Raw genomic sequence first — 20340 nt, forward strand, 5'->3', positions numbered from 1 at the left:
GGAAGGAGTTTTTGTGAGAGAAGCAAACAGAATGTGAGAGGCAAAGTTGTGTACCTTTTGGGGACTGTCACACTACTTTGCAGCCTAAGTCCCTGTATAGTATTTTAAACTCTTTTTTTTAATACCATCCACTCAACTAGTTGTTTTTGAGCCTTTGGGGACAATTAAACCTTTCTATAAAATGTTTAGGGATCTTTGATCTAGAACAACAAGGACTAAGATCAAGGCTTGGTGGCCCTGGAGCAATGCCCAGAAACCTGAACAGGAATGTAGTGACAAGTCCCTGGGGAGGAGTACAGGTGCTTATCTGAAAGTCAGAACTTGAGTTCCAGACCTGCCTGTGACCTTAGAAAAGCACAGTGCCATTTTTGAATACAGAGAATGAAGGACAACTTTTACCTTCTGTGGTTTTTATGAGGTTAATGAAAAATACAGGCATGCTTAATAATTACAATTCTGATCTTGAATTTCTCTTCTCTATCTTTCTCACCCTTACTGTCCTTCTTCCGGATATTGGCTTGCTTTTGAGAAATACAAATACATTTTCACTCTAGCTCAAGCTAGACCTATTTTGGGTGGTAAGGGTGTCATTTATTTTATTTTGTTTATTTTGAGATGGAGTTTTGCTCTTGTTGCCCAGGCTGGAGTGCAATGGTGTGATCTTGGCTCACTGCAACTTCTACCTCTGGGATTCAAGCGATTCTCCTGCTTCAGCCTTCCAAGTAACTGAGATTACAGACACGTGCCACCATGCCTGGCTCTATTTTTAGTAGAGACGGGGTTTCTCCATGTTGGCTAGGCTGGTCTCGAACTCCTGACCTCAGGTGATCTGCCTGCCTCAGCCTCCCAAAGTGTTGGGATTACAGGTGTTAGCCACCGCGCCTGGCCCAGGTGTCATATTTTTGAGCAAAGGTTATTTTGCCTGCTGTTCAGGCCTGCCTGTGCTGTTGGGCCTTCCTGCTCCTGTGGCTCAGAAGTTGAGCTTGCATTTTACATGGGCCTGAAGCTGCTTTCTCAAGGATCAGCCACCCAGACTTGAATCTTCCATCCCCCTTGTCTCCTTTCCCCCCTACAGGACCCTTTTGGAGAGAAGCGGGGCCACTTTGACTACCAGTCCCTCTTGATGCGCCTGGGACTGATTCGTCAGAAAGTGCTAGAAAGGCTCCATAATGAGAACGCAGAAATGGACTCTGATAGCAGCTCATCTGGGACAGAGACAGACCTTCACGGGAGCCTGAGGGTTTAGACCCTGCTCCCCTCTTCCCTTTCCCCCACTCGAGAGTCCCAGCAGAATCCCTTCCCCCAATCCCAGGGATGGAGAGGCACTGTGTATCTCCCTCCAGACTCGAAGTCATCCTGCAAGATGGCAAGAACCAAGCAAGCTCGGATCCCAGGGTGTGGGAGCGGGGGCCTGTTCCTGGTCTGACCTCCTTGGCACTGGAGCATCTGGGGCTATGTTCATCCGTTCATCCCATATCGGGGCCAAGGTACCTTTACAGGAGCACCTAGTGAAAGGGCCTCTGGCAAAAACAAAACAACCAACACACCTCTCCACAGGACCAGCTCCTTAGGGATAGGTGGAAGACGGAAATTGCAGTTCCAAGAGGGAGTGTGCCCAAATGATTTATGGGGATACCTGGAAGGGAACTTGGGGTGGGGGACTGTCTGTGACACTTAAGCAGTCTGGGTGGTTGTCTATTTGTCTATCTTCAGTCTTGAAGCAGGGCTTCCCAATGCCCTTTTCCTCCTTGCCTCCCTTCCCCCATTATTTCCCACAGGCCAGCATAATTTTGTTTTTCCTAATTTATAGTCACTGTTCTAGACAGACCAAAGAGAAGGAACAGTGGTGGAGTCTAGGCTGCTGATCAGTAAGCTTTACCTAGCACCTGAGCACCTTTCTCCCCTGCCCCCTTTCCTCACCCTTTCTAGTTGTAAGACAAAAGGTAAATGTGACTGGGACTGAACCAAGGTCTTGGTAAAGCCTGCACAGGCACCGTAAGAAGCTGAAAATACTGTTTGTTCCCACAATCACTGATTTGAAAAGTTCCCGGCACAGGCAACTGCTGTGTATATGGGATTAGAGCCACTACATAGAATAGTCTCTTACAGATTTTCATAAATACTAGTCACAATGAGGGTATTTCTCTCGGGGATGGAGTACAGGGAGAGACTGATGCTAGTCCTTATTGTATTTTGTTGGGCTGTCCTTGTGTATTTTCACCCCAGCCTGTAGTTGTCCTCACTTCAACCCCAGGGATTTGTGGGGAGCAAGGGTAGCCAATGCAGAGGGGATTGGGGCTGGACTCTGGAGGCTCCTCCCCTTCTTTCTCCTCCTTCACCACCCCCTACCCCGTTCCCCCAGCTGCTGTTGTCACTGGCTCTGATGGGTGTTTGCCTGGCTGTGTTGCTTCTCTATCTGTATTTAGCTGCAGTGATCCTTTAGCTGGTTGGCTCAGAAAAAATGTGCTTTAGGTGCCCTGTAATCCTGGGCATCAAGGGAATCATCCTTCCCCTTTTTGATACGTTCTTCCCATACTTCCAGATTTATTGTTATGGATCCCAGTGGGGTATTGGCAATTCTTATGATGCAGGGCCTCAGTCAGGGTCCAGCCATGCATAAGGGAGAGGATCGTATGTACCTGCCCTGCCCGCTGCTATGAAGTCTCTGCCTTGTGGATCATGGGACTCCTCTTGGAGGATCTGGGTTGGGCAGAAAGGAGAATGTCCTACTTGGGAGGGCAGGAAGCAAAGGAACTGGACAGGGAGTGATGGGCTTGGGGAACGGAAGTTTACCTTGGATACTCTTGAAGAGGCTGGGTCTCTTCACATGAAGATTCAAAAGGGACCCTGCTTCCAATTTCCCTCTTCCATTCCTCGAGTGACTCCAGGGCTTAGAAGAATGCCCTTGGTCTGTGGGTCCAGTGTTGTCTGTCATCCATTTAAGTGTTCCCACTTTCAAGTGACAATCCTCTCCTTGGCCCTGCCATAGGGCAGAGCATGTCTGGCATAGCAGCCTGACTTTTATGCCCTAATCTTGAGTTGAGGAAATATATGCACAGGAGTCAAAGAGATGTCTTTATATCTGACTGTACATAAATGAAGTTTTTTTTTTTTTCTTTTTGGTGCAATAAAATTTGTTTTGGCAGAAGAGGAAGTGCCTGTGGGTATGGGTGGGTTTGCATAAAGGAGAAATGGGATCATCTTGTCAACCACACCTCACCTAGGTCTGGAAATGTTAGGGAGGAGGAAAGTGCTGTGAATTGTCTGAGGCCAAAGACTTGCATAACATGATGGAAGGACAGTGCTGGGTGGGGAGAGCAGGACAAATTTTCTCATTGGAGATGGGGTCCATTTTTTAAGGCTCTGGCAGTCAGTGATAAAATCTTTAAGTTTCAGTAGCTTCCAAAGAACTATCCTGGAGCTTGGGAGAGGGAGCATGTCCTATAAGGACAGGCAGAGGTAGAGCTGGGTCCAGACTATATATCCTGCTAAAGGAAGGGTCTCAGTATGGAGAAACCACTGGGTTTTCAGAGTTCCAGTACTAAACTAGCACTTAGGATCTTAGCCTTTAGACCATAAGGGATTTAGAAGCCTTAAACTACTCTGGCCTCTTCCCTCATCGACACTTCCACTTGCTATAGATTCTTGCTTTCTGGTACAGAGGCTTTTCCTCTTGGCTGACCATGTGCGTAGAAAGAAATGTCTGCACAGTATGTGCTGCCGTTTTGTACTGTGCAGTGACACATGAAGGCATGGGCTTGGGTTAATAGGCCTAGGCTCCAGCTTTGGCTCAGCTGAAGCTGGCAGTGCCTAGCAAATTACTTCGATTCAATCACCTGTGACGTTGAAGGCTGCCTACTTGGTAAAATTTAAGTGAGCTGTATATAAAATGGCACAAGGTAGGCATTCGATAAATGACTCCCTTTCCCATCACTGAGGCTAGACCTGGTAATCAATATAGGAGAGAAGGCCAGTAGGGAATTTGAGAAAATAGAACATTCCTTATTGTTTGTTTGATTCCCCTCAGATTCCATTGTTTTCTTTCCTCCAAATTAGCCACAATTGAACACTGACTTCTATTTCCTTCACACTCACACACACCTGAGTTTGTCATAACCTAGAGCCTCTACAGAGGAAGCCAGAAGAGACTGAAAGAGTGAATATTACTGGTCCATTAGGACCAGCTAGTTTGAGATAAGGAATATTTCATTAAAAAGGTTTAAATTAGCAGAGGCTGTAATTTATGTCTCGCAGCTACAACTAGAAAGGCCAAGAAACGCCTGCATTCTAGGGCCAGCTCTTCGATGAACTTGCAGATGACCTGCACAAATCATTTTATATGTGCTTGCTGTTCTCTGTTAATCAGATTATCCTTACTGGATGAGCGAGGTTTTTTCCAATAAAGATGCAATGTGAAGGCACTTTTCAAAAATAAAATGGGGGAAGAAAGAAAAACTTGGAACTTTTTCTATTTTTTTTATAAACAAAACTGCCCAGGTTTATTCGCCAGTAGGCCCTCCTTCCTTCTCCCCGCCTGTTGCTGTGTGCCCTTCCACACAGTCAGGGAAGGGCTTCTCTGGCCTCCTCAGCTGTAATCTCCTGGGAGTAGAGGTCAGTGAAGAGAGCTGGCAGCCAGTAGTGGGCCTCCCCTGGTGCCTGCAAGTCCAGCCACGCCAGCCCTTCCTTCAGCAGGTGTTCCTGGAGGGGAAAAGGAAGAACAGTTTGAGAACAGGGAGGTCTCATAGATGAAGGGTAAGTAAGCAACCCCCAAACCTATTTTGGCTTCAGTGAGGTTTTCAAACTGAATCTAAGTGCCTTCAGACATTTACACAACCAACTAAATGAGCTGTTTGGCCCTGTCCTTTGCCTGAATGTGAAAAATTCTACTAAGTCATCTAACTTGTGCTGCTGAGGAAGAGAGGTAAAGCCTAGCATAGTGGGATATAATGGAAAGAACACATGGCTACAGAAATATTTGCTGTATGGCCTTGAGCAAATCACTGCCTCCATTTTCCCAGAAACAATACAGAGATCACAGCTACCTTTCAGTTAACTTATACTGTGTAGCAGACATGATTGATTGACCATACTTATGCAAGAATAGACTCAGTTTCTAGAGCTGGAAATGTGCTCAAAATGGGTTGGTTCTGTCCAATATAGGTAGGTAGATAGTTACATTATCCCCATTTTACAGATGAAAGGTTTAGACAGTGGAATTGCTTGGATAAGGAAAAAGGGTAGGGCCGGGCGCGGTGACTCACATCTGTAATCCTAGCACTTTGGGAGGCCGAGGTGGGTGGATCACCTGAGGTCAGGAGTTCAAGACCAGCCTGGCCATCATGGTGAAACCCCATCTTAAAAAAGGAAAAAGGGTACTGAAGCCGGAGTTCTAACATTCTTACATTACTCCCTCTTCACATCATTCATTCTTCAGTAACATGAAATTTGTTATCTATAAAGCTATAGAGTATATTCTATGCAATATAATGCTAAGTGGATAATTACATAATTAACAGATAGTTTATAATTCCCATCACTGTATTAACAGTGTTACTTCCAGTACAAACTACATTAATCTGACCAGCAACTCCAGGCTCAGCATGTTCAGGACAGAGAGTGGGTGTCGGTTCCCCAATTAGCAGGGGCAGCCTGGTATTGTGTGCACGCCAGAGTTAGGAACCTGCCTTCCTGAGTTCTACCTTCTTGGTGCCATCTTCAGAAAAGTGCTGGGCTTCCTTCTAGCATGGCAGCAGTAGCCTTCAAGGCAGAAGGCGAGCAAAGCAAGGCTGAAGCTCCTGCCTTTGTGAAACCCACATCCTCCTAACTGGGGCCTGCCTTTGTAGAACGCATATCCGCCCAACTTGGGCCTGTCTTTTCTGGGTGATTCCAAAGTCGCATACCAGCACTTGCCGCGCTCGCTCGGTCTCCCATTTAAGACTGGCTTTGATCTCACTGACGGTCACGTAGCCATTTTTCTGAAGAAAGGAGGAATGGGGATTCAATCAGTTAAGAGTGTACCTTCCCTTAGAACCCAGCATCTGCCCAGGAACAACAGACTTATCCAGACAGGAGGAAAAGCTGTCAAGCCTGAGAAAACACAGAAAATGTTTAAAGATTCCAGCGAAGAGAGAGGTGACTTTCAGCATGACAGAGGTAGGTTGGTGGGTTCAATCTTAAAAGTGGGGTCCTGGCTGGACATGGTGGCTCATGCCTGTAATCCCAGCAGTTTGGGAGGCCAAGGTGGGTGGATCACCTGAGGTCAGGAGTTCGAGACGAGCCTGGCCAACATGGTGAAACCCCATCTCTACTAAAAATACATAGCCTGTAATCACAGCTCCCCAGGCGGCTGAGGCAAGAGAATTGCTGGAACATGGGAGGCGGAGGCTGCAGTGACCCAGAGATGACGCCACTGCACTCCACCCTGGGCAACAGAGCGAGACTCCATCTCAAAAAAAAAAAGTAGAATCACTTGTACTAACATATTAAGTTAGACTTCTGCAAAGAACTCTAGAGCATGACAAGGGAAGATTCTGAACAATTAGCTGATAGGAAGAAATGGTGATAGTCATAAACTGCTAATAATCTCCATTATTTGAATATTCAGCCCTTGTCCTGCCTTATTCTTCCCATCCCCCAATACAGACAGAAAAGCCCCTTCCTTATTTAGTTTTGTTTTACATTAAGAAAACTGGGCAGGGTGCAGTGGCTCATGCCTGTAATCCCAGCACTTTGGGAGGCCGAAGAAGGTGGATCACCTGAGGTCAGGAGTTCGAGACCAGCCTGACCAACATGGAAAAGTCCTGTCTCTACTAAAAACACAAAATTAGCTGGGCATGTGGCGTGCTCCTGTAATCCTAGCTACTCTAGGCTAAGGCAGGAGAATCACTTGACCCTGGGAGGCAGAGGTTGCAGTGAGCTGAGATCGTGCCATTGCACTCCAGCCTGGGCAACAAGAGTGACTCAGTCTCAAAAAAATAAATAAATAAAACTGAATATGTCTACCCTAAATACCTGATGGGGATTTGGGGGAAGACAGCATATGCTTAAGGCATGCTGACAGATGGGGGCATCTCAAACAAGATTTTTTTAAATCTGTTTTTGAAGAATCCATAAAGTAGTTTCAGAAGACATTCAAGTCTGGCTACCCAAAGAAATCTAGTTAGTTGTCTGCATGTCTGTCTGCCTGACTAGACTGTAAGCTCCTTGAGGGCAGGAATTATATCATACCCATCTTTATATGCCCCACAGCCTGGCCCAGTGCTTTGCACTGTAGCTGCTCAATAAATGTCTACTGAACAAGCACAGGCCTGAGTAGTTCATCCATTAGATAGCCTCAGCAAAAGACCTGCATTAACAGGGAGCAGGAGCTCAGAACTGCTCCAGACTCGCATCCCAGACAGTTCCTTGCACACACACACACACACTCAGAAAGTGCACCAGTACCTCTGCCAGCTGCAGCACCACGGTGTGATCCATATTGAGCTCAGCTGGAACAGACTGAATGAGGTAAGTGCCGCCCACAGGGATGATGCAGAAGCCAGTCCCAAGTGCCTTTAGTTTCTTGATGGCCCTGATCAGGTCGTCTCTGAGGTGAGGAAGAGTTGCTTAAAGACCCTTTACAGATCAGATCTAATTACACAGTTTCAGCTCTGCCCTGGGCAGGATACTCACAGAAGATTTAAAACACTGCACAACTGACATACTATGGCTCATACCCATAATCCCAACACTTTGGGATGCCCACGTGAGAGGACTGCTTGAGCCCAGGGGTTAGACACCAACCTGGGCAACACAGCAAGACCTCGTCTTTACTAAAAATAAAAAATAAACTATCAGGGCATGGTGGCAATTGCCTATAGTCCTTGGGAGGCTGAGGTGGGAGGACCACTTGAGCTCAGGAGTTCAAGGCTGCAGTGAGCTATGATTGTGCACCACTGTATTCCGGCCTGGGTGACAGAGCAAGACCCTGCCTCTAAAATAATGAAAGGCTGAACCACACTCAACTACATCAGTAAAAAGACAGGGTCAAGGAGCAATAAGTGATGCTTGGACAATCAAGAGAGAGATACAGGAGTCAGGTTCTCCACTCAGCAAACCACTCATTTCAACACCCAGATGGAGGTCAAAGACACACCTGCAGAAGCCCATCAGGAAATGTGAATGAGTGAGGTAAAGAGGCAACGGGGTAGTGTGACCTGTGGCAAACTAGAGAATGCTTATCTTTTTTAAAGGGGGCAACACAGCTGATTATCACCAAGCCCAATACTGCCAAGTTTTCTGATTCTAACTGAAATCAGAGAAAAAAAACCTACAAAACAGTGTGTAGATCACATATCCAGCCCACACACAAGAGTTTAAAACCTCTGCCAAAGCTCAAAAATATATCACCCAAACAACAAGGAAAAGGGCATTTTTAGGTAGATTGGAATGCATTCTCTAGCCTCCAAAAATAGCAAACTGAAATGCTTCAAATGCTCACCCTCTTCATGAGAATAATTTGCAATGAGTATGGCTAGTAATCTTTTGTTATCACTTTTCTTTTTTTTAAGAGATGAGGTCTTGGCTGGGCGAGGTGGCTCACGCCTGTAATCCCAGCACTTTGGGAGGCCAAGAGTTCCAGACCAGCCTGGCCAACATGGTGAAACCCCATCTCTACTAAAAATAGAAGAACTAGCAGGGCATGGTGGCAGGTACTTGTAATCCCAGCTACTCAGGAGGCTGAGGCAGGAGAATCACTTGAACCCAGGTGACGGAGGTTGCAGTGAGCCAAAATCATGCCACTGTACTCCAGCCTGGGCAACAGAGCAAGACTCAGTCTCAAAAAAAAAAAAAAAAAGAAGAGCCGGGCGCGGTGGCTCACGCCTGTAATCCCAGCACTTTGGGAGGCCGAGGTGGGTGGATCACGAGGTCAAGAGATCAAGACCATCCTGGTCAACATGGTGAAACCCTGTCTCTACTAAAAATACAAAAAATTAGCTGGGCATGGTGGCGCGTGCCTGTAATCCCAGCTACTCAGGAGGCTGAGGCAGGAGAATTGCCTGAACCCAGAAGGCGGAGGCTGCGGTGAGCCGAGATCACGCCATTGCACTCTAGCCTGGGTAACAAGAGCAAAACTCCGTCTCAAAAAAAAAAAAAAAGAAGAAGAAGAAGTAGAGATCTTGCTCTGTGTCCCAGGCTGGAGTGCAGTGGTGCAATCATAGTTCACCGCAGCCTAGAACTATGAGTGCATGCCTCAACACCCAACTAATTTTATTTTTTGTAGAGACAAGATCACACCACATTGCCCAGGCTGGTCTTCAACTCCTGTCCTCAAGAGATCCTCCCACTTCAGCCTCCCAAAGGGCTGGAATTACAGGTGTAAGCTGCTGTGCCCAGCTTCATTATTTTTCTTTGAATATTCTAGTCTTTATGATCTCATAGAAGGCTGACTCTTTGGAAGTTACATCAAAAACAGCTTTTTATCTTTTCTCAAACTGGACTGACATACAGAGGCTGGAGAACTAGATCAATTTATATTCCATCATCTCACCACCACCTCCTTCCCCAACCTTTCTAGGCACCTACTTTAGTCTCCTTGGCCTCAAATCTCAAGACTACATGCAGCCATAGCCAGGCATGGTGACTCACACCTGTAATCCCAGCACTTTGGGAAGCTGAGGTGGGCAGATCACTCGAGGCCAGGAGTTCAAAACAGCCTGGCCGACATGGTGAAACCCCATCTCTACTAAAGATACAAAAATTAGCTGGGCGTGGTGGTGCATGCCTGTAATCACAGTTACTACAGACGCTGAGGCACGAGAATTGCTTGAACCTGAAAGGCAGAGGTTGCAGTGAGCTGAGAGCGGGTCACTGCACTCCAGCCTGGGTGACAGCAAGACTCTGTCCCAAAAAAAAAAGATTATATATCGCCCCAAGTTTGTTAAAAAATAATACATGAAAAAATGCTTAGTCGGTTCAGATCCGAGTCACTGCACCAAAAGAAAAGAAGAAAAAAAGGAAAAAAAAGAAGAAATGCTTAGAAGGAACTATATTAAAATGTATAGCAGTTGCAATCTCTTAGTAGAAAAATAATGGATGGTTTTTGTTTTCTTTTTTATATCTCTGTATTTTCTGTTTTCTAAAAATAGCCAGGTATACTAGTCCATGCCTATAATCCCAGATACTTGGGAGGCTGAGATGGGAGGATTACTGGAGCCCAAGAGTTTGAAGCTGCAGTAAGCTACAATCACGGTAGCAGTAAGCTATGATCATGCCACCGTACTCTAGCCTGGTCAACAGTGAGACCCTGCCTCTTAAACATATATATATATATTTGATTAGTTGGTTTTTTTTTTTTTTTTTTTTTTTTGAGACAGAGTCTCGCTCTGTCACCAGGCTGCAGTGCAGTGGCCCAATCTCAGCTCACTGCAACCTCCATCTCCCAGGTTCAAGCAATTCTTCTGCCTCAGCCTCCCGAGTAGCTGGGACTACAGGCATGCACCACCATGCCCAATTAATTTTTTTTTTTTTATTTTTAGTAGAGACGGGGTTTCACCACGTTGGCTAGGATGGTCTTGATCTCTTGACCTCATGATCCAACTGCCTCAGCCTCCCTAAGTGCTGGGATTACAGGCGTGAGCCACCGCGCCCAGCCTGTTTTTTTTTTCTGTATGATATGGAGACCATACAGATTTCTAAGCTAGCCTAGATATGAGGAATAGGGAGAAAAGAGTTACATCTGAATTATAAAGACCTCTTTCTATACTCCAAGGGATTGGAAGACAAGACCTACTGACTGACATCCTGGGCGAACTTGCCCCTTCCCTTCAACACCTGTTGATGTAGTTCCTCCAGAGTTATCAGACCTATTGGAGATGGGGAACAGAAATCAGACAAAGAGATTACCCACTTTAAATAAGTGGACAGTCATTACATTCCAGCGGCCTACGACTAGCAAATAACATTGTAGTTCCTAATTTAACTCTTTCCTTATGAAATAACTGGCCATAATATGATAAATGGATTCTGAGACCTTGTTAGGCCTGTCAAGAGTGAGAGTTATGAAAATCTAAAAGCAAAAGCAGTATGATCTTTAAAAAACTATAAATGTCCTCTTGACATCAAGGCCGTGTCTATTTATAGTCGATGACTTATAAGTGGTTTTAAGTTTTCTTTCTGTAACTTCAATCCACACCATTTAATGTGCTTATAAGAAAGATGGCATCACCAGATGACCATTTTTAATTTTAGGGAACCCAGAGACTCAGCTGCATTCCCATACGTCAGAGAGGCAGTGCAGGCCTATAGTTACTAATGAGAAAATCACTCCAGACACATCAGACATCAGGGGAAAAGGCCTATTTCCTACCTCCCTACTATTTTCTGTACAGACTAGAGACTAGACCTTCCTGGCCAAAGATCTTTGGAAAACACAGACAATCATTCAGGTAATTCTATTTACCCTTGGCCATGGAGACTTGCCATGGATTCAACTGCATGAAACAGCTAAGATGTTTCTCAAGTCCTTAGAGGCCTGTAGACTGCAGGATGGAAACGATAATCTTTTATGGTTTTCTCCCTCTCAGAGAAGTCCCAGAGTCCGGTTCACAGGACCTAGCCACCCTCACCTCCATTCCGATGCTTCAGCGCCAGGCACACTTCGATAATTTGGACACCTAGTTCATAATAGAAGTCCCCCACGCCCAGCATCTCAGACCAAAATCCTTTTCCAGCTACAAGACAGAAAAACAAAATCTTGGTTATTGATTAATTTACATCCCTTCTTTTCTTTCAAAGCTGGTTTAAAACATCTATCATATGGGAAGTCTTCCCTGCATGCTCTGAAGTTCTGCTCCATCTGCTACTCAGAAAACAATCAGACTCGGCTGGGCGCAGTGGCTCACGCCCGTAATCCCAGCACTTTGAGAGGCCAAGGCGGGTGGATCATGAGGTCAAAAGATCGAGACCATCCTGGCCAACATGGTGAAATCCCGTTTCTACTGAAAATACAAAAATTATTTGGGCATGTTGGTGCACGCCTATAGTCCCAGCTACTCAGGAGGTTGAGGGAGGAGAATCGCTTGAACCTGGGAGGTGGAGGTTGCAGTGAGTGGAGATTGTGCCACTGTACTCCAGCCTGAGTGACAGAATGAGACTCCATATCAAAAAAAAAAAAAAAAAAGAAAGAAAGAAAACAATCAGACTCATGGTTAACTCTTGCTGAAAACAGGGTCAGACAGCTACAGAGGGTGGGCAATCTAAAAGTCATTTCTGGCCAGGCATGATGGCTCACACCTATAATCTCCAGCATTTTGGGAGGCTGAGGTAGGCAGGTCACTTGAGACCAAGAATTCAAGACTAGCCTGGCCAACATGGCAAACCCCATCTCTACTAAAAATACAAAAAATTAGCCAGGAGTGGTGGTGCGTGCCTGTAATCCCAGTTACTCAGGAGGGTGAGGCAGGAGAATCACTGGAACCAGGAGGGAGAGGTTGCAGTGAGCCAAGATCACCCCACCATACTCCAGCCTGGGCAACAAGAGCGCAACTCTGTCTCAAAAAAATAAACAAAGCAAAACAAAAGTCATTCCTACTTCGCTAATTCTGGCTCAGGATACTGAAAAAATCAAGTTTCCATTCACAAAGCATCTAGTGAAATATAATGGAAAATATGGTCTAGACTAGACTAAGAGAAAGAATATGCAGATTCAGCATTTAAAAATCCACTGAGGGCCGGGCGCGGTGGCTCACGCCTGTAATCCCAGCACTTTGGGAGGCCAAGGCGGGTGGATCACGAGGTCAAGAGATTGAGACCATCCCGGTCAACATGGTGAAACCCCGTCTCTACTAAAAATACAAAAAATTAGCTGGGCATGGTGGCGTGTGCCTGTAATCCCAGCTACTCAGGAGGCTGAGGCAGGAGAATTGCCTGAAACCAGGAGGCGGAGGTTGTGGTGAGCCGAGAACACACCATTGCACTTCAGCCTGGTTAACAAGAGCGAAACTCCGTCTCAAAAAAAAAAAGAAAAAAAAAATCCACTGAATGTTCTGCAAGTTACCAGGAGTGCAGAAATAAAAAATAACCCACTAAAGACAATATTCTATTTGATGAAAACTGCGGGCTGAGTGCAGTGGCTCATGCAGGAGTTCGAGACCAGCCTGACCAACATGGAGAAACCCGTATCTACTAAAAATACAAAATTAGCCGGGCATGGTGGCAGGCACCTGTAATCCTGGCTACTCAAGAGTCCGAGGGAGGAGAATCAGTTGAACCCGGGTAGTGAAGCTTGTAGTGAGCTGAGATCTTGCCACTGCACTCTAACCTGGGCACCAAAAGCTATACTCCATCCCCCCCCAAAAAAAAGGTAAGAAATATGCAAGTTATAGGTTAGTGGTAATTATATTATAATCCCATATATGTTTAAAAAGTTGAGGCCAGGCACAGTGGCTCATGCCTCTACTTCCAGCACCACTTGGGAGGTTGAGACAGGAAAATAACTTGAACCCTGGAGTTGAGGGCTGCAGCGGGCTGATTACACCAATGCACTCCAGCCTGGGTGACAGACATCTCAACACTAAAAAATAATAAATTAATAATTTTTTTTTTTTGAGATGAATTCTTGCTCTGTCACCCAGGCTGGAGTGCAATGGCACAATCTTGGTTCACTGCAACCTCCACCTCCTGAGTTCAAGCAATTCTCCTGCCTAAGACTCCCTAGTGGCTGGGATTACATGCCCATACCACCATGCCCAGGTAAGTTTTTGTATTTTTAGTAGAGATAGGGGGTTCACTGTGTTAGCCAGGATGGTCTTGATCTCCTGAACTCATGATCTGCCCGCCTTGGCCTCCCAAAGCGCTGGGATTACAGGCATGAGCCACTGTACCTGGCCAATAATATTTTTCAAAGTTTATAAATATGAGGGCTCAGTGCAGTGGCTCACGCCTATAATCCCAGCACTTTGGGAGGACAAGAAAGGCCAATCACTTGAGCCCAAAAGTTCAAGACCAAACTGGGCAACATGGTGAAACCTCCTCTCTACAAAAAATACAAAAATTAGCCAGGTGTGGTGGCACAGGCCTAATCCCAGCTGCTTGAAAGGCTGAGAGACGAGAATAGCTTGAACCCAGGAGACGGAGGTTGCAGTGAGACAAGATGGCACCACTGCACTCCAGCCTGGGCGAGAGTCTTGCTGTAGCCTTGACTTCCCAGGCTCAAGCAATCCTCTGACCTCAGGCTCCTAAGTAGCTGGATGATAGACACATGCCACTACACCTGGCAAATTTTTATAGTTTTTATAGAGATGGAGTCTCGCCATGTTGCCCAGGCTGATCTCGAACCCCTGGGCTCAGGTGAGCCACCTGCCTTGGCCTCCCAAAGTGCTGGGATTACAGGCATGAACCACTGTGCCTGGCCAAAATTAAACATTTTTTTTAAAAAGAGGGAAAATGCCATAAAAAATTATACTGTAGATCATTCAAGGAAAGATAATGGACAATGGGAACTCAGCGTATAGTCAATCTTCCCTATCAGACTAGGAAGTAGCCATTCTGCCAGGCACTCCCCTCTGGGTCTTCCTGCAGGACTTTCTACTGGATGCCCAATAGTGGTGACAACAACTCTATGAGCTTCTGTCCCTCAGGTACTCTGTAAGAACACTGGACCCCTACAGACAACTTCTTACAGGCCAGAGGATCCACGCCAATGGTTGCACACATGTCCTGGAACTGCACGCGGAACTCAGGATTCTTCCGGATCTCCTGCTTGTGCTTGCTGGCAAATTCTTCCAGGTTTGTCTTGAACATGTCCAGCTGCTTTGACATCTGTTGGATAGACAGGGAGTGGTTAAGGGCAGCCCAGCCCGATGATAATCAGATGCCAAAAATAGGTCCCTAGCCCTGTGGCATGGCAATGGCTGAAATAACCAGTCTCCCTCAGCCTACCATTATGCTGTTTACCGTCTCTCTTTTTATCCCTGCCTCTCCTTCACAGTTCTATTGTCAGCAGAAATGGGATGCTGTAGTGTTTTCTCACTTTCAAAATATACATTTTTCATGTGCTCCTGTTCTAAAATCAGGATGCATTTAATAATCAAGGTGCACATATATACAACCAAATACATGCACAAAAAAAGAAAAAGGTGTATATATAATGTGGTATTCCTTTTTTCTCAGAAAAACTGTTATTAATTTGAAGGTGTACCTAATAATTCATTTTATCTTAGAAATGAGGAAATGCAGCGTTCACCCATTAGAAAATCTTTACCCCCTGACAAAAAGGCTGGATGGGAAAAAAATGAAGTGTAGCATGAATCTGTTTAACCTTTTGGGTCTGGCGGGGAATGGAGGTTCATGCCTGTAATCCCACAATGGATCACTTGACCCCAGGAGTTCCAAATCAGCCTGGGCAACATAGCAAGACTCTATCTCAATCAATCAATCAATATATGTTATTTTATTTTATTTTTTTGAGACAGTGTTTCACTTTGTTGCCCAGGCTGGAGTGCACTGGCGTGATCTCAGCTGACTGCAACCTTCGCCTCCCAGTTCAAGTGATTCTCTTGCCTCAGCCTCCCAAGTAGCTGCGACTACAGGCACGCACTACCACACTCGGCTAATTTTTGTACTTTTTAGAAGAGACAGTGTTTCATTATGTTAGCCAGGATGGTCTCGAACTCCTGACCTGAAGCAATTTATCTACCTCGACCTCTCAAAATGCTGGGATTACAGATGTGTGCCACCATGCAGGGCCAATCAATCAATCAATCAATCAATCTAAATTTTTAATAAAACTGTGCTTGCTTTGGCAGCACATATATTAAAATTGGAATGATACAGAGAAGATTAGGATGGCCTCTGCACAAGGATGACATGCAAATTCGTGAAGCATTCCATATTTAAAAAAAAAAAAACTTTCAGTCCTGAATCTCCCTGGGGATTAACTCCAGATTAAAAACTGCTCTGGGACTGTAATTTGCCAGACTGCATTTCATGCTAAATACAAAATACTTGGGGATTTTCTTTGTATTACTCCTTTTCTTTTCCTAATTAACAAAGCCCATCTTCTACCCCACCAAGAATAAGTACTCCCAGCCCAATATTTATTTCACATAAAACTATCACAAACCGCCGGGTGCGGTGGCTCACGCCTGTAATCCCAGCACTTTGGGAGGCTGAGGCGGGTGGATCACGAGGTCAAGAGATCAAGACCATCCTGGTCAACATGGTGAAACCCCGTCTCTACTAAAAATACAAAAAATTAGCTGGGCATGGTGGCGCGTGCCTGTAATCCCAGCTACTCAGGAGACTGAGGCAGGAGAATTGCCTGAACCCAGGAGGCGGAGGTTGCGGTGAGCCGAGATCGCGCCATTGCACTCCAGCCTGGGTAACAAGAGCGAAACTCCGTCTCAAAAAAAAAAAAAAACTATCAGAAACCTCCTCCATCCTTTTTTTTGGAGATGGAGTCTCGCTCCGTCGCCCAGGTTGGAATGCAGTGGCGCAATCTCGGCTCACTGCAACCTCCGCCTCCTGGGTTAAAGTGATTCTCCCGCCTTAGCCTTCTGAGTAGCTGGGATAACAGGCACGCACCACCACACCGGGCTGATTTTTGTATTTTTAGTAGAGACAGGGTTTCACTATGTTGGTCAGGCTGGTCTTGACCTCCTGACCTCATGATCCTCCTGCCTCAGACTCCCAAAATGCTGGGATTACAGGCATGAGCCACCATGGGGGCAGAAACCTCCACATTCTTTTAATCACCATTTTCAGTTGATTCCTGCATGCCATCTCCCCTGTAAGTGGGAGCTTTTGAAGAACACAGCCTGGGTCTACTATTTTTTCTCGGCTCACAGGCCCATTTTCCTGCTTGATGGCCTCCTCCACTTCTTCCCTAATCTCAGTAACTGGGTAAACTCGGAGCATGTGAAAAGGGAAGGGTTGGAAAATAAAACTGCACAGGAGTTGCACCCCCTATCGCTCACACACTCTCCTGGTATGTGCCTAGATACCATCATGGTGTTGTGGGTGCCACAGATTAGACAATACTTTCATTTTATTCTGAGGTATTTAAAATGAAAAGCCCCAGAGGACCTAAATCAATGACAGCTCTACCACTTACAACCATGTAACCTTGGATATATTACTTAGTACCCCAGTGTCAATTTCTTTCTTTTTTTTTTTTTTTGTGAGATGGGAGTTGCACTCTTGTTGCCCAGGCTGTGTAATGGCATGAGCTCAGCTTACCGAAACCTCCATCTGCCAACTTCAAGCGATTCTCCTGCCTCAGCCTTGAGAGTAGCTGGGATTATAGGCATAAGCCACCACACCCAGCTAATTATGTATTTTTAGGTGAGATGGGGTTTCTCCATGTTGGTCAGGCTGGTCTCAAACTCCCGACCTCAGGTGATCCACCCACCTTGGCCCCCCAAAGTACTGGAAATACAGGTGTGAGCCACCTCACCTGGCCTTTTTTTTTTTGAGATGGAGTCTTACTCTGTCTCCCAAGCTGGAGTGCAGTGACAGGATCCCAGCTCACTACAACCTCCACCTCCAGGGTTCATGCAATTCTCCTGCCTCAGCCTCCCAAGTAGCTGGGACTACAGGTGCCCACCACCACGCCGGCTAATTTTTGTATTTTTAGTAGAGACGGGGCTTCACCATGTTGGCCAGGCTGATCTCGAACTCCTGATCTCCAGTGATCTGCCCTCCTCAGCTTCCTAAAGTGCTGGGATTACAGGCATAAGCTACCAAGCCTGGCTCTCAATTTTAAACTCAGAATACAGCTGCACATGATGGCTCACGCCTGTAATCCCAGCACTCTGGGAGGCCGAGGTGGGTGGATCACCTGAGGTCAGGAGTTCGAGACAAGCCTGGCCAAGATGGCAAAACCCTGCCTCTACAAAAAAAAAAAAAAACACACAAAAATTAGGGCCGGGCACGGTGGCTCACACCTGTAATTCCAGCACTTTGGGAGGCTGAGGTGGGTGGATCACGAGGTAAGGGGTTCAAGACCAGCCTGACCAACAGGGTGAAACCCCATCTCTACTAAAAATATAAAAATTAGCCGGGCCTGGTGGCGCACACCTGTAATCCCATCTATGCAGGAGGCTAAAGCAAGAGAATTGCTTGAACCCGGGAGGCAGAGGTTACAATAAGCTGGGATTGCGCCATTGCACTCCAGCCTGTGCAAGAAGAGCGGAAACTCTCCCCCCACAGAAGAAAAAAAAAAAGAGCCAGGCGCGGGGGTGTGTGCCTGCAGTTCCAGTTACTTAGGAGGCTGAGGTGAGAGGATCGCTTGAGCCCAGGAGTTCTGGGCTGTAGTGCGCTATGCCGATCAGGTGTCCGCACAATTTCGGCATCAACATGGTGACCTCCCGGAAGCAGGGGACCACCAGGTTGCCTTAGGAGGGGTGAACTGGCCCAGGTTGGAAACCGAGCAGGTCAAAACTCCTGTGCTGTTCAGTAGTGGGATCGCCCCTGTGAATAGCCACTGCACTCCAGCCTGGGCAACACAGCGAGACCTCGTCTCTTTAAAAAAAAAAAAATCAGCTGGACCTGGCTGAGCATGCCTGTAATCCCAGCTACTTAGGAGGCTGAGGCACAAGAATCACTTGAACCAGGGAGGAGGAGGCTGCAGTGAGCTGAGATCACGCCACTGCACACCAACCTGGGTGTCAGAGACTCACTCTCAAAAAAAAAAAAAACTCAGAATAATACTGTTCCTTCCACATGGGATTGTAATGAGGATTGAACAAGACAATCTATGTAAAGAAAATAGACGAATACCTGGGGCGTTACAAGCATGTAATCACTCAAAGATGTTAATCATTATTGTTATTAGCAAGTCACCTAAAGGATCTCAGCAGCTCAGAAATCCAAATTTGCCAAACACCCTATTTCTAGTTCAATCTACACCATCAGGTTTATATCAAAGGTGTCTTGGCCAGCCCTGTTTCATCTCCCTTTTTGCCTGGAGTCCCCCAGCCGACTCACCTGGGCTAGTTGGTCCTCGGCCAAGACCGTCCCTCGCTCCTTATACTTGGCCTGTCAGACAAAGAGACCAGCATGAGTTAAGACGGTGGGCGCTGGGGTCCCCCACTTGTGTTGCCACAGCTTTAGGATGAAAAGAGGAGGGTCTCTCTTAAATGGTTTCTTAGGGAGAAGGATAGGGTTCAAGGAGGATAGGGTTCAAGGAGTAGAATCGACGACTGTAGATTTGGGAGTAGAATCCCATTTGTAGTTAAACTTGGGGAAGTGGGAAAAAAGGCCAGGCATCTGGGAACGCTGCCAATCCACCGGCAACTGGAGAAATTCAGTGTCCCAGGGCTTCTCGCCCTTCTTAGATTCTGTTGGGAGGTGATTAACGGGTAGGGCTCTGGTCCAGGAGAATCCAATCTCTCACGGGTCAGGGGCAGGTTGTGGATCGGCCTTCTTCCTGCTCACCTCTGCAAGTTTTTTCTTGGCGATGGCGCCAGCTCCCACCCCGCGGCGGTGCATCCCCGCCCTGGGCCCGCAGCCGCCCAGCTGCCCGGGCCCCAGCTCTCGGCGTCCCGGGCTCCGCCGCCGGCTTCCCAAGGCGGAAGCCCGAGCCGCGCGTCATCTGAGCGCGCCGGAAACCACGTGCCGTATTTCCTGCCGCGGGGCTGGGTGTCTACGGTCGTTACGGCGGCCCCGCCTTTTGCTAGTGGCCAAGATTCGCAAATCCTGGAGACAAGGAAGGCACCAGGACTTGACCGCGGCCGGGCCTCTTACTGGCGAGTGCGGGGATGTGGAACACCAGCCGCCAAGGCCCGACCTTGCGCATCCCGCCCATGTAGGCGCCTGGGGCCCTGGTCTTCATCGACTGCCCCTCCACTGCCTAGAGGTCATCAAATGCCCCAGGACCACCTCCTGCGTGCCAGGCACTGTGTTGGCCATCGAGGGTTCCATAATGAGCATAAAATAGCTACCCTATCGGAGTTAACCTGTTAGAATCACATGCGGAGGGCCGGGCGCGGTGGCCCACGCCTGTAATACTAGCGCTTTGGGAGGCCGAGGTGGGTGGATCACCTGAGGTCAGGAGTTCAAGACCAGCCTGGCCATCATGGTGAAACCCCATCTTTATTAAAAAAAAAAAAATTTAAAAAAAAAAAAAAAAATCACATGCTGAGGATTCTAACCAGGAAGGGCCTTGGAGTTAAGTTGAACTCTTAAATCAGATTGCCTGGCTCTAAAGCTCAGTTCCACTACATATGGTCCAGGAACTTCAGGCAAATTATTTTAATCTTTTGTTTCACTATCGGCAGTTGTGAAGTAGAAAATACCTACTCATGACGTTGTGAGGAGGTGGTTAAAAAATATGTAATAGGCCAGGTGCGGTGGTTCATG

The 20340-nt window shown here is 46.8% G+C and overlaps 2 protein-coding genes and 1 non-coding gene across 4 annotated transcripts in view; 2 read left to right on the forward strand and 1 right to left on the reverse strand.

The window, feature by feature from the left end:
• Nucleotides 1–7808, forward strand: part of UBE2Z (ubiquitin conjugating enzyme E2 Z) — a 24633-nt gene extending 16825 nt beyond the window's left edge. The window contains exon 7 of the mRNA XM_021670578.2: nt 1076–7808. Coding sequence (XP_021526253.2) covers nt 1076–1246 — 171 coding nt within the window. The 3' untranslated portion in view covers nt 1247–7808. The remainder of the gene's footprint in view (nt 1–1075) is intronic.
• Nucleotides 3088–19576, reverse strand: SNF8 (SNF8 subunit of ESCRT-II). 2 transcript variants are annotated; one of them, XM_012451824.3, is made up of 8 exons: nt 19417–19576; nt 18967–19017; nt 14661–14799; nt 11607–11711; nt 10772–10844; nt 7444–7585; nt 5901–5975; nt 3088–4698 (listed from the first exon to the last, which is right to left on the reverse strand). In XM_012451824.3, the coding sequence occupies exons 1-8, from the start codon at nt 19468–19470 to the stop codon at nt 4561–4563; spliced, it is 777 nt and encodes a 258-aa protein (XP_012307247.1). In that variant the 5' UTR covers nt 19471–19576; the 3' UTR covers nt 3088–4560. The 2 variants fall into 2 exon arrangements, with proteins under 2 accessions (XP_012307247.1, XP_021526254.1); XM_021670579.2 differs by lacking the exons at nt 11607–11711; nt 14661–14799; nt 18967–19017; nt 19417–19576 and adding an exon at nt 11441–11600 and having other exon boundaries at nt 4352–4698.
• On the forward strand, nt 15770–15876 carry LOC135271013 (U6 spliceosomal RNA). The gene has a single exon (XR_010339166.1). It is a non-coding gene; the product is annotated as a U6 spliceosomal RNA (small nuclear RNA).
• Nucleotides 19577–20340: the final 764 nt, after the last annotated feature.

This window comes from Aotus nancymaae, unplaced genomic scaffold, assembly GCF_030222135.1.
Source record: "Aotus nancymaae isolate 86718 unplaced genomic scaffold, 86718_ANA_hifiasm-v0.15.2.pri h1tg000072l, whole genome shotgun sequence".
Classification (NCBI taxonomy): Eukaryota; Metazoa; Chordata; class Mammalia; order Primates; family Aotidae; genus Aotus; species Aotus nancymaae.